The following is a 12960-nucleotide window of genomic DNA, read 5'->3' as shown; positions in this document are numbered from 1 at the left end:
AAAATAAAAATAAAAATTGAATAAGCTCAAGGAGCAAAGCTCTCAGGATTTGCCCAATTTGACAGGAAGTGAATTCAAAAGCTTTGACTTGTCAGTTCTTCTCAATCCAAGAGAGGAATGCTCCCTTGGGCACTATGGTCAAAAGGAAAGACACCAACAGGAGTTGGTCCAAGTGGAAGGGGCTTGGATCCTTTAAACAAGAGGTCCTGGGTTCGATCTCAGGCGCTTGCGAATAGAGCAGACTTTGTTGGGAGAGGTCCCCGCTTTACGCCCGACAGTACCTCGAGGGTTAGTCCCCGCAATCGCGCGGGGATACCTTGGTTTTCACCCAAAAAAAAAAGGAAAGACACCTGTAATATTAAAGGAAATTTGAAAGGTACATAAAAATAAAAATAAACCTTCATAATACTTATATATATATTTGGAAGATATACGTAATTTGGGTCAATCTTGCCCTTCTCTTGGTTTGAGCTCTGCTTTGTTTGTATCGTCATTTGCCCTGAATTTGGGTCTTTGGCTTTTCCTTTGTTGGGTTTATGGAATATCAGTTTCAAACCAAAAATAACTATTAAAAAGAAAAAAGTCGTTTCCCCCCTTAAAAATTACAAATATTTGTGATCCAGAAACTAAAAATCTCTGTATATTGTAATATTTTCATCATTATGTTATAAAAAAGCTCTGATATAAAAAGCAATTTATGCCCCACTTGTAAAAAAGCTCTGCTAACGTGACTTTTAACTTTTCATTTTGGTCGTCGCAATACAAGATTAATATCATAACTACTACTACTAATCCCCTTTGTCTCATCTCTCCAAACCAAGCTATCATTCAAGCTTCAAAGGAATTGTGTTTTTTTTCTTCTCATTTTTATATGATAAATAAATAGTATTTTGTAACGCCTATTTCTTTCTTATTTTCCATATGAAATGAAAGAGAAGGCCACAGCAGATTCGTGTCCTAGACTCTAGTGTGTAAGCAAGAAACTCCCCTTTCTCCCTCCCTCTCTCCGACTCTCTCTCTCCAATATATCCATTTCAATCAATTCCAAAGCCAGCAGTTCATTTGCCGTCGAAGAACCAAAGCTCAAGCATTAATTCCTCATCACTAAATTAAGAAACCCATTGATTTTTAACACTTTCCTGATATGAATTTGATCACTCGATAGAAAAACTTTCCTTCATCAAAACCTACTTCCATGAAAATCATAAACAATCCTACCCTTTCCTTTATATCCATCTTTGCTCTTTCAGTACTTCTCGCAAACACGTCCCATGCATCAACCCCCTCCCCCTGCAACCGGTCGTGCCCAGGCGTCGGGACCGACCCGATCCAATACCCATTCGGATTCTCACCCGGCTGCGAAATCCGCCTCAAGTGCACCCCACACACCGGAATCTTCATCGGCGAATTCCCCATCCAAATCATAACCCCAGACAGCATAAGAGTCACCCTCCAGAGCCGATGCAATCGTCCCTTGCACACCCTCAGCCAGCTCTACGGCCCCAGATACGCCCCAACGTCCAGAAACGCCATCCTCCTACAGAACTGTACCGACGGGCAACCCTCGAGCAGCTGTGAGATACCCAACATTCTGGTCAAGGCCCGGTTCGACGCGCCGCCCAATTGCAGCTCCAACAGCAGTCTCAGCTGCTACGCGGAGACCGGAAAGGATGTCCGGTTTTTGGATTTTGAGAGCGTCAAGCACAGGGATTGCAAGTTCTTGTTGTCGTCGATATCGGCGTCGCCGCCGCAGCTGTTGAATAGCTCTGCGGCGCCACCGCTGTTTTTGGAGGTTGAGGTGGTGGAGTTGGGGTGGTGGCTTGAAGGAACTTGCGGGTGTCATAAGAACGCCAATTGTACCACTGTTGTGTCGCCCAATGGGACCCAAGGATTTACGTGCAAGTGTAATAATGGGCTTCTTGGAGATGGATATGTGGCTGGCTCCGGTTGCTGGAAAGGTAATTATCAATTACTTCTTCTTTAATTACAGCCTAATTAACTCTTAATTCTTCTTCTTCTTCCTTATTTGAGAATGTGTTCTTTCTTTTAACTCAATCATGGTGGATATGGCCAACCAAGAACAAACCAGAAGGATACAAATAAAAAAGAGAAACCATCCAATGCATGCTTAGGGTCCCACCTAGTATTCTTTGCCTCACATTTTTTTCGCTATTATTAATCAATGTGAATGTGTTATAGTATAAGTGAATTGATAACATCACATCTAAAATTTACTGGTATTAAAGACAAGCATAAACAATAATTTGTTTTCCCTTTTGTCTGTATTATTTTGGATTGGACAATAATTTCTTTGCTTAGCAGTTAGCAGCCATATTAGAATGCATAATATTAAGTTGTTATTGTTAAGATTTTAATTAACACACCAAATTAACATTTAACGAACTGGGCCCGAACGTAGGGCCCAGAAAAACTGCGCTTGTGATCCTTAACATCATGCCTACTCAAGTTGTTGTGGGGCCGGTCCATCATTGTGGAGGTCAACTTAATCCAATCAATGAGCCCGAAGAAAGCGAGCAGTCAAGTTTTTCTTTTATCAAGGAGGAGCTTTTCCTTTTTCTCTTTTTTAATTTTTGTCTCTTTATAAGAAAACAAAGGGATAAGAATCCTCCATCAAAGATGGGTTGTTTTACCTAATGCAATCAAGTTAGATGAACTTTAACCATATTTTATTCATTGCGTATGCAATTTTAATTGTTCAACTATATGTTTAAGAAATGCAATTAACTTAATTAGTATGAAATTAAATAAAATCCTCATTGGGCCACGAAGGCCTCTATCCCAGAGTCCATATAGACACACCTGCTGCTCCTTCCTTGTCACAGACACCAATGAATTTCATTTTGGTTTGACAAAGGTCGAGGTTGTCAACTTTCTAAAATGGTGGTCACCAAATCATGGAAGATTGAGGTCAAATATATTTTTGTCAAACTTGAAGAAAACGTAGGTTGTCTCGAGTTAGACGGCACGTAGTTTGATTTAAACCAGATATGATCTCTTATTGATTAGTCAATCAATGAAATTTCTCTCAATTGGTCAGCACTTATACTCCATAAGAAAAGTTTTTTTTTTTTTTTTTTTTTTCAAAGAGGGATCTCAAATAGTACAACGGAATTACATCCTGAATAAGATCATGGGAACTTCTAACCAAACAAAACTATCTTCCTTAACATCTTAGGCCAAGACTTTGTGTGTGTGTTTTGTCTTGTGGATTAATCAATCCAAAGCCAGATTAATTGTAACCTCAACGCATAATGTTATATAAATTGTGATTATGTGAATGTAATATTACAAATGTAAGGCTTAATTATAGAGATATTTATTCAAAAACTCATATGACTTGTGCTCTGTAAACAGGCTCACTGGTGTGCAACCCTGCAAAATACTTGTCTGGGCAATGTGGAGGAAAGACCAGGTTCATCGTTTTGATTGGAGGTAATTATTAACTCCTCTTTTAACTAAATAATGTGAAACAACACATCTTACTTGCTTCTCTCCCCACCACCACTTCTGGTTCTGCTGTTGACAACTACATCTAATCATAATGGAACTCAGTTTTGGATACACTACTGTTTGATGGGGTTACAGGCTTACAGCTTAGAAATGACAGTCTTTTTAAGTTTTTATACAAATCTGTAAAAGTTCAAGAACAAAAGCAAAAAACATGAATTTGTATTACAATGTATATCTCTTCTCTTCCTAATCTGGAATCTCCTTTCACAGCCGTTTTTGTTGGAGCTTCCTTGATGATCAGTCTGGCTCTAATATGCTGTTTTATTCGACGCCAATCCAAACTGAAAGCAAGACACTGCACAAAACGCCTTCTATCTGAAGCTACAGGCAACTGCAACATTCCCTTCTATCCCTACAAAGAAATTGAGAAAGCCACAAATGGCTTCTCAGAGAAACAAAGGCTGGGGACGGGAGCCTACGGAACTGTTTATGCAGGAAAACTCCATGATGAATGGGTTGCCATAAAAAGAATTAAGCATAGAGGTAATGACAGCATTGACCAAGTCATGAATGAGATCAGACTCATTTCATCTGTAAGGCACCAAAATTTAGTCCGCTTGTTGGGTTGTTCCATAGAACGTGGTGAACAGATTCTTGTGTATGAATTCATGGCCAATGGAACATTATGTCAACATCTACAAAGAGAGAGAGGTGACGGACTTTCTTGGCCGATACGCCTCACCATCGCCACTCAAACCGCCCAAGCAATTGCTCACCTGCACTCTGCTGTCAAACCTCCAATATATCATAGAGATATCAAGTCAAGCAACATTCTTTTAGATTGCAACTTCAAAGCCAAACTTGCAGATTTTGGTCTTTCAAGGCTTGGCATGGCTGAATCGTCCCACATTTCAACAGCTCCACAGGGGACGCCAGGTTATCTTGATCCTCAGTACCATCAGAACTTCCATCTTTCCGATAAAAGCGACGTCTATAGCTTTGGTGTAGTTCTTGTTGAGATTATAACAGGGTTGAAAGCAGTGGACTTTAATCGTCCCCATAATGAAGTGAACTTGGCTGCTCTAGCCAATGACAGGATTGGAAGAGGGTGTTTAAATGAGATCATAGACCCTTTTCTCGAGCCCCATATGGATGCTTGGACCCTTTCTTCGGTTCATAAAGTAGGTGAATTGGCATTCAGATGTCTAGCATTTCACAGAGACATGAGACCTTCAATGATGGAAGTAACAGCTGAATTAGAGCTAATCAAGCTAAGCAGATGGCCATCTTCATCAGAAGATAACACGTACACTGCTTCATCAGAGGGATCCTCTTGCTGTTCTTCGTCTAGCGTAAGCGAGAAACCTCTGAACATTAGCAAGTCCCAATCAGAGCGAAGTGTCATTTTGCTGCAGAGTGGAGCTGCTGGCAGCTTAAACTCAACAGAAAAGTTGAAGAAGGATAATTCACCAGTTTCTGTTCATCAGGATTCATGGTTAAGTGATCAGAGCTCACCTTCATCAAACAGCTTGCTAAGTAATGCAATTCAGTGACACTGAAGGTGATTAGATTTTTTTTCTTCTTATTGGGTGCCTAGCTTCATGTCATTATGTTAATACCATAAAAGTAGTTTTGCATCACAGCAGGGGAATTCAATTTTCCCTTCCTCATCGTCGTTCATTATGTACTGATAATAAGCATAAGCTTGTAGAGGAAAAAATCTTTGTTTTTCAACTTTTCATATATGTACCTATTTTTTGTTTTGTAATTCGTAGTTAAAATTACACAGACTAGAAAGTTGTAGGCGGCTTGGTGATGGTGTTGACCAGAGGAAACTCTGATCAGATCACACAGTAGTTTTTGATGCATTATTATAAAGATCTTTCTCCAGGCTTGTTTGATACTTCATTTTTTTTGTTTCTGGTCAAGAATTTGAAACACCAGTTGCCCAAAATTTCTGCTTACCTTAGTCCGCACTGTACCTTAATCTATCTAGGGCAAGGTGGCTTACTTTTACTGGCATGTGCATTGTGCACAATTCAACCCGAAACGAATGTCGTCGTTCTTGCACACACGCATATTTAAGAACTGCCTATTGGTATTTAAATACTGATTTTATCATGACCATAGAAAAACGTGTTAAGAGAAAGAAATTACATTCAGGAGCCTAATTTCATGGACATGTGCTCAATGAAATAAGTAATTAACAACATTAGCTTGGGTAAACATAATAACAATGCAATTTGGCTACTGTTGTCGAAAAGTCAACCAAACCTGCGATTGGTTTCACGGAGGTCAATTTCATAATAATGCATCTCACTTTACCACGTGCATATTTTATATGAAAACGTTGTGGGATTATGTGTGGTAGTAATTTAAGAGCAAATCAGCTTTTGGAGCGACATCCTTTTTATTTCTATGATTAAAAACCTTGGCTATTCAGCTTTTTAGCTAAAAACATTCCCCAAAAAACCCTTCAACCTCAATCTTCTGTTTTTAACACAAGATATTAAGAGGGGAGAATTTGATCACCTACACAAAGCCATACTGAAAGGAAATATTCGAATACAGAAACTCGAATGACCTCGAATACAAAATAATGAAACAACAGCTAACTTAGCCAATCAATTCAATTCATTTAAAAAGAAACGAAGAAACATATATCTTGGGGAACACGCACATTGCCATTGTTGATTGTTGGATAGCATGTGATTCAGAAGATTTAAGTGAAACAATCACAATTATTAATTCCCACATGTAACTTGAATATTTATATTTATCCTTGGCTAAAAATATAATGTTCCAATTGCTCACATGTGATGTGGACCAGTCGAATATCCCACTAATCCACTACTAAACAAACAAAACCCCCCAATATATTAAAAAGTAAATAATAATAAAAATCTACAAGTTCCCAAAAATAAAACATTAGAAAAAAGAGAAAAACTCAGAAGCTTGCTCTTTTCAGTGACGTCACAGTAATGGCAGCCCCCAACGGCGAAGACCCTACTTCAATCTCAAACGAGTCATACCGGAGAAAAAACTCCACCACCAAAAGCCTCGACGCCAACACCACGAAGTCTTTTCCGGCGCACTGTTTGTTCCCGACCGTCGGACTCTCGGTCTCCGGGCCGTTCGACCACAACACGTGCTTCAACAGCTTCTCACCATCCTCACCGACAAACCGATCCGCTACAAACTCCTCCGCTCTCTCGAAAATCTTTGAATCTTTTGTTGCAAACGGTTGAAACCCGAACAACATCTCCCCTTCCTTAACCTTAAATGCCGCTTCGTGACTCTCGATCACGAGGTCCGTCTTGGCCTTCCCGTACTGCAACGGCACGGGGGGCTCGATCCTAAACGCTTCGTACACGACGGATTTCATCAAAGGCATTTGCTCCATACCGCCCATCGTGATTTTTCCACCGTTGGATCTGACGACGGATCGGATCTCCTCGGCCAATTGGGTGTGGAGCTTAACGCCGGCGCGGCCGATCCACTTCAGCATGTTGGGGAAGAGGATCTTCATCCCTCCGAATGAATTGAAGCACGTGGCGAATAACAGATTGTGGCACGCTTCGTCTCTCGAGACTCCCAACCGCTCCGCCTCATCAAGCACGTGACCGGACGACTGGTAGAAGAAATCGTAGAGCCTCTGGTAGTCTTTCTTGATCAGAAATGGTGGAAGTCGGAAAGTGTGGAGCAGGGGGTCTTCGATGAACTTGGGAAGGCCGAGCATCAACAGAGGGCCCAAATTGAAAAGGACCCATTTCGACACCAGCTTGGGTCCGTCGAGCCCAAGTGGGGTATCAGCCGGGTTGGCCCGGTACAGCGATCGGGCCAAGAAGTTAAACGCCGCTTGATCGTTGGCTTCGACGAAGTTGGCTTTGCCCTTGTCGGCGAGCTTGCTTTCCAGAGTTTCGAAAAGCTCCGTGTAGCTGGAGTGGAACTCAGGTAGGACGGAGTCGCGACTCGACTTGAGGAGGTAGAAGATGACGCGCTTGAGCTTGTCGTGTTTGGGCTCCGACGGGTCGAGGTAGGAGAGGATTCTGTAACCTCCCGTGAGCTCTAGGGAAGGCATGTAAGTGCCGGTGAAGAGGTCTTTCTTTTCGACTTTCGAAACGTCGAAGAGCACCGGGAAGCTCTTGCCGTCGAGCAGAACGACGACTTGGGGGTTTTTAGAAATGAAGGGACCCGGCGGCATGTTGACTCTGAACACCGTTGACTGGTGCTTCTGGACGCGGGACTTGAAGAACTCGTTTCTGCCCTGGTTGTAGAAATAGTCGAGGCGATCCTTGATGGGGCCCACGAAGGGAAGGCCATAGTCTCCGGGGATTTTCTTGACGGGGAGGTTGGTTGGCTCCGGGGGCTGTGCTGAAACAGAGGAAGGTGTTATCTCGGACACGGAGGCAGAGATCGGACGGACTAAAAAGCGACGCGTGGAGGAGGAGGACTTTCTTGGGGATTGGAACTGTAGTTGCAGAGAAGGGAAACCCAAAGAAGAAGACGAAGCCATTGGGTATCAATGACTTTCGGGTTTGATAAAAGTTGTTATTGTTGGAGATAGAAAGAGATGTAGAGTGGGAAATTGTTGGTGAAAATGTTATGGAGATTGGTGGGTAGCAGCCTTATTTATAGTGGGAAGGTGAGTGGGAAGACGGTGGGGTACATGAAGCCCAAAACTTGTGTAGCTTCAATAGTATAGGGATCGTGAATTGTGTGCATTAAATTGTCTATGTTATACTTGGTTTGGTGCGGCATGGCGAGTCCCACGTTCGAACTTATTAGAATACAGAATGTCTCATGATCCATCATTTAATATAAATAGCAGCGTTTTGGACTAAAACTTACAGGCGGTAAGTGACCACAATATTCTTCATCTATTACATCTTTACATATATCTTATTTTCGAGGAATGCATAAGTTATTTCACGTCATGTACGTAAAAACTCTAAATCGTTAACGCATGTAAAGTTTATGAATAGTTATATTTTGTTTGTTCTAAACATTTTTAATAATTACTCTTTCGTATCGTGTATTCATTTGCGCAGTTATTTTGTTACTAATTGTCTTGCAGTTTGTAAAAGGGAAAACTTGCATGGGGTATGGCAAAGGGAAACAACTTGCATGGAATACGGATCCCCGTTTACAAGAATAGTCTAATGTTATACTTGAGTTTGTCTTTTTTACGACGCTCTCCACTCGTTTCAAAGTGGCGCGTGTTTGAAATTTTGTGCTGCACCTTGGGACTTTTTTTTGAGAGGAGCGCGTGGGTCTAACACTTTTTAGTCGTCGTCAAGGCCAGACAGTGGACGGAGTTTGAATGAAGCTCATTACCATGATAAAGTCATGGGTATGTAATTTTCTGTTCAAAAGTCAAAGACGGCTAAGCGTCAAAGCCTTGAACCTTTTTCCCTTCCGACCACCTGACCCTGAGGTACGGTTCTCACCGCCGGCCGAAATGCATGCGCATCTCACGTGACTTCCTTCCTCCGATTGGACCTAGATAAGTAGCAACTGTACAACGACCCTTTTATTTACCCGGACCAGTATGGCCGGTGGGGGAAGTGCCACTACTGTGTATCTTTTGAGCTTTGCATGATACGACAGACATACCAGGTGGAGCTTTCTCCGCCGTATACTATTAAATGTTTTGGCAAAACGTGCCTAAAAACTCTTTGATGAGTTTTCAATTTATTTATTATATAAAGAATTTTGAGTCAAGGATAAATTGTAACAACACCTTTCTTATATGTGAGCACGTAGGTCAGTTGTCTAATGTATTGTATACGTCTTCTTGTATCTAAGTGAATTAAATCTCTGTCCGTGTACATTAAAATAATTTAGAATATTATTTTGTAAAAAAAAACCGTAACAACACCCAATTCCATATATTTTTATGGAAAATTTACATAAATGCCACCTGAACTTTTAGGCATATGCTATAATACTATATGAGATTTTAATTTGTATTTTTAACTACCTGAACTTTGTAAAGTGTTGCAATTCACCACTTATGTCTAACTATGTTAAAGTTTCCGTTAAATTTAAGGGCATTTTTATTAATTTAGTACAACTTAAATTAATTATAAAAAACATAATAAAAAACTAAAAAAATGTTAACATGATTACAAAGCACCTTCCAAAAAATAAAAAGTTAACCTAATTACACTCGCCGACCTAGCCATGAATGAGCATGCTATGCCTATGCATCTAAATCAAAATTAGAGCCTAAATTAAAGGCTCGTTTGGGACTGCTTCTCTAGGAAGTACTTCTGCTCATAAGCGCTTTTATTATAAAAATCTTGAATTTTCATAAAAAATTAAAGTGATTCATGGAAAAGCACTTGGGAGTGCTTCATGAACAAGCACATAGCAGGTGCTTCTCCAGGAAGCGCTTCTATGACCCAGAAGCGTTTCTAAAATTTTCTACCAAACGCAGTCAGAAGCGCTTTTAGTTATCGGAAAGCGCTTTTGGCCTTTCCAGAAGCACTCCCAAACAGGTCTTAAATATAATAGAAATGGTATATATCACAGGTGGTCTAAATAATGGATGAGTTTATGATTTTTTTCTTAAATTTTGTATAAAAAGATAAAAATGAGTTTTGAATCTTTAGCTCCCCATGAGGGTAAGGGGGAGAATTGGCATTGGAAAAGGGTACAGAAGGTGTGGTGCAATTAGGTTAACTTTCTTTTTTATTTTTTTAAATTATATTTTTTATAATTATATTTAGTTATAGTGAGTTGATGGAAATGCCATTAAACTTAACAGAAACTTTAACAGAGTTAGACATAAATGGTAGATTGCAACACTTTACAAAATTCAAGTGGTTAAAAATAAAAATTAAAAGTTTAGGTGATATTAACGCACATGCCTAAAAGTTCAGGTGATATTTGTGCAAATTTCCTTATTTTCATTGGTTTGGGGATTGTTTCGGCTTTTGGGTTTTATGGAATTCAAAGTTTGTGTAAAGTTATGGGCCTTTAGGTTTTTATTGGTCTACCTTGTAAAATTGTTCCATACAGCCCAACAATATTGGGCTACCTTGCAAAAATTTCTGATCCGCTAGGTGATTGTTGGGCTAAGCTGCAGCGTACGTGCCTGTTCGACTGGGAGACAAGTAGGGTTTAAGCTGATTAAAACAAGAAGAAAAGCCAAGGGAGTCTCTGCTTAAACCCTAAATTCCCAAAAATGGAGCTGCAATCAGTTTGTCGTGGGTTTCCCAACTCGAATTTCGGTTTATCCAGTCACCGCATAGTCCCTCATCAACTTGTAAGCAAATTTCTGCATCATATTCATTTCGAAATGAAAATCTATGTTTCAATCTTACTCGCATTAGCTTTTCTTGTCAAGTAATCACCAGTTTCTGTTTTGGTAAATTCCTAAGGTTTTAGCAAGCCATGCTTGGCTGAGGGATCAAAGACTCCGTAAACATAATGGAATTGCTTCCAAATGTACGTTTAACCTTCACCTTAATCTCCATTTATTCGGCTCAGAAAATTTTATTTTTCCTTTTTCTTCGCTACCAAAACAGGGTTTTAATTTATGTTTGGAGGATATAGTTTTGCTTCTATGTTTTAACTGGAAGAAATGTTTCAGCCTATTTGATGCCAGGATTGAAAAGTTTTGTGAAGGAGTCTTCAATACAGAGCTTGAACAGAGGAGCTATTAAGTGTGCTTCGAATTCTACTGATGCAAAGCTGGAATTCTCAGGAGGGGAAAACTCTAATGTTCCTTTTAGAAGAGTTGATGGGGTGGAGCCTTTTCGTGGTAAATCGGGTTCAATTTCATTCCATGGGTTGACACACCAGTTGGTAGAGGAAGGGAAGTTGGTTTCAGCCCCTTTCGATGAAGAGAAGGGCTCGTTCCTTTGGTTTTTTGCCCCTGCTGCTTTAATTTCATCGTTGCTTCTTCCACAATTCTTTATTGGTAATGCAATCGAGGCTTTCTTGAAGGACGAGATTATCATAGGTATTTATTGAACCTTTTTTTTTTTTTGGTTTAATTTAATTAGCTTTGCATTTTCACTCCTTTGTGTGGTTAATTAGTGCTTGATAAGTGAAATGCATGACTAGGTTAGACAATAGTATAAGTTGGTTTACCGTGCCTGCACCATATCACAACCTGTTTTTTGTTTCAGAAGCTAAATCAATAATGTTTATCATTGCTCACTGAAGATGGTCTTGTATGGTTTGTTTTCTATGACTTATAGTCAACGTCCTATTTTGTGAATGAATTGATTTAAAATAATCGGATAAGTATATTCTTCCTTCCAAATTCTAGCAAAGAGCCTGTCTCTGCTAATTATGTATCTATTGATGTTTATTGCGAATGAGAACTTTATGCAGTTCAAATTGAAGTTTGTGGAAAACTACTGTTTGGTGAAGTATCTACTTGTTTGTGCACAGAAGTAATGTGCCTTTTCTTGTATGTCTAGTACTTAAATCTCTTGATTTATTGATAGTTTTATCTGTAAAGGAGTGTATGTGCCTGCTTTCATATGTCTACATTTAAATCACAAGATAAAACACACCGCTAATCACTTTGCTTGCAATGCAGAAATCGTGACTTCATTATCTTATGAGGCTGCGTTTTACGTGGGCCTTGCAATATTTCTGCTTGTAACTGACCGAGTACAGAGGCCGTATCTGCAGTTCAGTACAAAGAGGTGGGGTCTCATTACTGGCCTAAGAGGATACTTGACATCCGCTTTCTTTACAACGGGCTTCAAGGTCATTGCCCCTCTATTTGCTGTTTATGTAACCTGGCCATTGCTTGGCTTGCCGGCCTTGGTTTCTGTGGTTCCCTTTCTAGTTGGCTGTGTTGCTCAACTTGCATTTGAGACGGGTCTTGAAAAGCAAGGGTCATCTTGTTGGCCTCTAGTTCCCATTATTTTTGAGGTAGACATTGTTCTTTAGATACATGAATGTTCTTTGTTTCAAAGCTGAATTCAAGGGTTTGAAATATTTTGAGTCTGTGTGCAGGTTTATAGACTATACCAGTTGACAAAAGCTGCTTACTTTATTGAGAAGTTGATGTATGCGATGAAGGGTATGCCTGCATCCCCGGAACTGCTAGAAAGAAGCGGTGCCCTATTTTCTATGATAGTGACCTTCCAAGTCGTCGGCGTGGTGTGCCTTTGGTCCCTGATGGCATTTCTTTTGAGGCTTTTTCCTTCCAGACCTGTTGCCGAGAAATACTGATGTTTGTATGGGATGATGCTGTATATTCTAGTTCTGGTTTCTTGTTTGTCCAAGATCTGTTTAATCTTAATTTTGATAATCTTCTATCCACTCTAATTAGGATATTCGCTTGACTAATGTGGTTGATTTGCACGCTGATTTGATGTTCCTCTTCCGTGAATGAGTTCATCAACATACAAAGATATGACATCCATCTTTTATGGAGAATAAAAAGGTTCTTAGATGATTTAAATTACAATAGTATATTAGAGTAAATTACAAGAGTGAATTAGAGACACAACAAAA

The 12960-nt window shown here is 39.9% G+C and overlaps 3 protein-coding genes across 3 annotated transcripts; 2 read left to right on the top strand and 1 right to left on the bottom strand.

Annotated features, from left to right (window-relative positions):
• The first annotated feature begins 750 nt into the window (after window positions 1-750).
• On the top strand, window positions 751-5239 carry LOC110762586 (wall-associated receptor kinase-like 14). Its single transcript, XM_021965230.2, has 3 exons — window positions 751-1958; window positions 3376-3453; window positions 3742-5239. The coding sequence occupies exons 1-3, from the start codon at window positions 1196-1198 to the stop codon at window positions 5022-5024; spliced, it is 2124 nt and encodes a 707-aa protein (XP_021820922.1). The 5' UTR covers window positions 751-1195; the 3' UTR covers window positions 5025-5239.
• Window positions 5240-6212: 973 nt separating this feature from the next.
• AOS (allene oxide synthase) lies at window positions 6213-8097 on the bottom strand. The gene has a single exon (XM_021965255.2). It carries the CDS (start codon window positions 7985-7987, stop codon window positions 6419-6421), a length of 1569 nt encoding a protein of 522 aa, XP_021820947.1. The 5' UTR covers window positions 7988-8097; the 3' UTR covers window positions 6213-6418.
• A 2492-nt stretch (window positions 8098-10589) lies between these two features.
• Window positions 10590-12792, top strand: LOC110762558 (tRNA-processing ribonuclease BN). The gene is made up of 5 exons (XM_021965205.2): window positions 10590-10744; window positions 10860-10926; window positions 11072-11443; window positions 12032-12372; window positions 12457-12792. The coding sequence occupies exons 1-5, from the start codon at window positions 10664-10666 to the stop codon at window positions 12673-12675; spliced, it is 1080 nt and encodes a 359-aa protein (XP_021820897.1). The 5' UTR covers window positions 10590-10663; the 3' UTR covers window positions 12676-12792.
• Window positions 12793-12960: the final 168 nt, after the last annotated feature.

This window comes from Prunus avium, chromosome 1 (genome assembly GCF_965620075.1).
Source record: "Prunus avium chromosome 1, drPruAviu1.hap1.1, whole genome shotgun sequence".
Classification (NCBI taxonomy): domain Eukaryota; kingdom Viridiplantae; phylum Streptophyta; class Magnoliopsida; order Rosales; family Rosaceae; genus Prunus; species Prunus avium.
Note: the sequence above shows the minus strand (reverse complement) of the source record. Positions and strands in the feature narration are given on the sequence as shown.